The following is a 3,331-nucleotide window of genomic DNA, read 5'->3' on the forward strand; positions in this document are numbered from 1 at the left end:
TTGGAAAGGTGGCTACCCCTGTGAGAGTGTACTTCAAGAGCATCGCACGGCAGGAGCCCAAGGGATTTATTTTTGATATTACTTACGGCTTTTTCTCGACATCGCCTGTGAAATACGAGGTGATGCAATCACCAACAAGTGCAGCTGGTCTGACGCGGACAAGTGGGGAGGTGGTTCCGTGGAGCGAGGGCGTGGCTTACATGACATTTTCACCTTCAATCTCAACGGAAACCTTGCAACTGCTTCAAGTGAAGATTGTGTGGGTCGATGACATCACCGCCGCTGGTGGTACTGCGGAGGGTGTAGATCCTACAGTGCCACCGGAGGAATTTGCAAAGAAAAACGCAACGCCGTCAGAAGGTACAAGCAAGGAGCCATCTTCGCAGCAATCCAAGGCTGGAGATAAGAAGAGAAGGTCCGTGCTTGGTTTAGTATTTATACTTCTGTTTTCTCTCGCTGTATTTATGCTTGTCATGTCATTCGTCAACTATCGGCTGAAAGGCGCAACTGAGTTCCCGGAGATGATCCCTTTTGTGGGGTTTTTTAGGTCATGTGGACAGTACGTGTCGCTAGCGACAGAAGCATTTATGCGGGGCAGAGGTAATCATCGTGGTGGGTATTCCGATTTGAGCCACGAGGCGGTGAGCACGGACCGCATCTAAAGCAGCGCAAAAAAAGAAAAAGAAAGGGGGTTGGGTGTGGGTTAGGGGAATAAGCAACAGCCGCTAGTTGGTGGTTCTTTACACGAAGAATCCAAAGAGAACGTAAGGGATGTGAATTGTTTGTACGCATCAAAGTAAATGCAATTTTTTATATTTGTTGTTTTTTAAAGAAGCGCCACGGACGATGTGAATGATACCTCTTTTTGTTTCTACTGTTGCTTCTGTTTGTTGTTCCTTGTGACATTTTATTGCTGTGACGCGTCTATCTGTATGCCTGCGTGTGTGTCTGTGTGTGTGATTTTTTTCTCTTAAGCTAACAGGTTTGCCTGGAATTTTTATTTCTCTTCCGCTTCTTTGACGTTTTGAGATTGGGCTCCCTCTTGCTGCCAAGCGCCGCGGCGAGAGCCAACAGTTGCCTTTTTGTGAGAAGACACACGCGGGCTTCCAAGCGGCGGCAGGAATAGGGAGGAGAAAAAAAAAAGGACAAGGTGAAGATAAAAATAATAAAAGGGACAGTTCAATCGAGTAACTCACGGACGTGATGATGAGTCAGAGTCTCAATGCATTGCGGAGCGGGACCGCATGTTTTCCAACCACTATAGCGCAGCAGCGTCGATGGATAACACGACTGTACACATCTTATTACCCCGGTGTGTTATATCCCAACCAGCTTGTGCAGCATAAACAGCGTCTGCCACCGGGCGTCAGTCTCAGTACGGCGCTGAAGGCAAGAACCCAAACGCGACAAGAGCAACCTGTGGCTGGAAGAGAGGTTCCCGAGGAGAATGAGACACGTGGTGTTTCATGGACCGACGCCAGCAGCACGGATGTGATGCATACTGGCAATGCAAGGAGACAGGAGAAGGTGTCTGTCGCCACAGGTCGATCTTACGTGCCGCTTGGTGAGGTGGCTAAGTTGGAGTTGCAAGGGGATTATTGTATGGAAGGAAGTTTATTCCAGGAGGCGTTGGAGCGTTACGGTGTTGTTGCCAAGGCGTACTCGATTGCCTACCCCGAGAACCATTCACAGCGTATTGGTATTTTATTAAAGCTCGCTAGTGCCTTTCGTCACGTCGGTCGACTTGATAGCAGTAAGGTAAATATTGAAAATGCGTTACAAATGTTGGATGCATCGAGTCGACCGTCCCTTGAGCTTATATGTGAAGCCCTGTTGGAACTGGGATTGACACGAGAAGCACAGAGCATGAAAAAGGAAGGCGCAGAGGCCTATGAGGAGGCAGTGGAGGTGTTAAATCTTTTCCACAACTGGGGCGAATCACATCGAATGTTGCGTTTGCTTCCACGTCTGGGGCGTCGCTTCAACCTCAACTTTGAGGAGAAATTTGTGTACTTCAGTCCGTTTGACTACGACCGCACCTTCGCCATTGCAGACCAGTGCATGGAGCGTGCGGAGAAGGTCTATCGCGAAACCGGGGACAGTAAAGGCATCATTCGCGTGCTTCAGTGCAGAAAGGAGATGATTGACAAAAAGTTCTTCAATCTTCGTGACTTTGCTGGACGCATACACACAATGCGGGGGCATTGGATGCGGCGCGCGCAGCATTTAACAAACGCCCCGACACCCGATGAGCTGCTGCGGTACACGCCAACCATCCATCAGGTCTATCGCGACTTTAAGTACGAACTCACGGCCCCGATTGGTCGTGAGAAGGAGGTGATGCCTGGTGTCAATCGCGTAGTGCTCGACATGGGCAATCCCTACCGCCGACGCGGGCGATTGTCGAACAAAATGTTGCGTGATGCCGATCACAATTTTGCCAATTACGTCCGCCGAGAGGAGTACAATGCGTGAGGGAGCAATCTGTTGCAGGGAGAAATGGTTGTTGAGGGAAGCGGGAGGAAAGAACCCCTTCAAGAAAAGGGAATTTGTTTTTTCTTCGTATTTTTTGTTTATTTATTTGCAGCAACCGAATTTATATTCATACATGGGAAAATAGTAGAACTGCATTGCCGCCTTCAAAACTTTCGTCTTTTGCTTTTTTTTTTTTTTTTACGTTTGTGTAAAGTTTTTCACCCCATTCTTTTCTACTTTTCTTCTCTTCTGGTCTCTTGTCTTCCCTTTGATCCCTCATCCCTCTTTCTTTCTCTCTCTTTGTGCATTCGGCGGGTTTCAATACCGTTGCCGTTGCATTAGCGAGCCCCTCATGTCGAACACGGTCCCACCACACTATGTGCGGTTGAGGCGACAAAATTTGACCATTTTCCTTCACTGCGATGTGAACCACGACACCGTTCAGGCGATTAAGGAGCGGTATGAGAAGTTGACTGGCCGCCTCTTCTACACCGTTAGACTCTACCTCGGCCGGCAGAGCCTGGACGATTTCTCCACGCTCTACAACTGCGGTATTGAACACGAGGGCGCTGAGCTCATTGTGGTGCATTCGAAGGCATTAAAGACGGACGGCACCGGTGAGTATATTTGGGAGGATTTGGAGGAGGCCACACAACTCCCACAACCGTCAAGGGAAGAAGCAAAGGAGACAAAAGAGGGAGGGACCTCTTTGGGGTCTCGTGAAGGAGGCGAGACTGCCGGAGAAGGCGGCAGTGCGTCACTTTTGACACGTCCTGAGGAGAAAAGTTACATCTCTTTTGAGCCCAACGTCGGTTTTGTTGGGGTGTGACAATCACTTCACTGCCTGCGTAACGCC

The 3,331-nt window shown here is 49.2% G+C and overlaps 3 protein-coding genes across 3 annotated transcripts, besides 2 other annotated features; all 3 read left to right on the forward strand.

Moving 5' to 3' along the window:
- Positions 1-662, forward strand: Tc00.1047053511739.10 (hypothetical protein, conserved; the record flags this gene model as incomplete). The annotated part of the gene is made up of 1 exon (XM_797871.1): positions 1-662. A coding segment is annotated over one exon (662 nt), but the record flags the coding sequence as incomplete, so codon positions are not given.
- Positions 1-3,331: a sequence feature (heterozygous, Esmeraldo-like haplotype).
- Positions 1,204-2,475, forward strand: Tc00.1047053511739.20 (hypothetical protein, conserved; the record flags this gene model as incomplete). Its single annotated transcript, XM_797872.1, has 1 exon — positions 1,204-2,475. The coding sequence occupies one exon, from the start codon at positions 1,204-1,206 to the stop codon at positions 2,473-2,475; it is 1,272 nt and encodes a 423-aa protein (XP_802965.1).
- Positions 2,702-2,776: a sequence feature (CT-rich).
- On the forward strand, positions 2,828-3,304 carry Tc00.1047053511739.30 (hypothetical protein, conserved; the record flags this gene model as incomplete). The annotated part of the gene is made up of 1 exon (XM_797873.1): positions 2,828-3,304. The coding sequence occupies one exon, from the start codon at positions 2,828-2,830 to the stop codon at positions 3,302-3,304; it is 477 nt and encodes a 158-aa protein (XP_802966.1).

Source organism: Trypanosoma cruzi, genomic scaffold (assembly GCF_000209065.1).
Source record: "Trypanosoma cruzi strain CL Brener 1047053517161 genomic scaffold, whole genome shotgun sequence".
Taxonomy (NCBI): Eukaryota; Euglenozoa; class Kinetoplastea; order Trypanosomatida; family Trypanosomatidae; genus Trypanosoma; species Trypanosoma cruzi.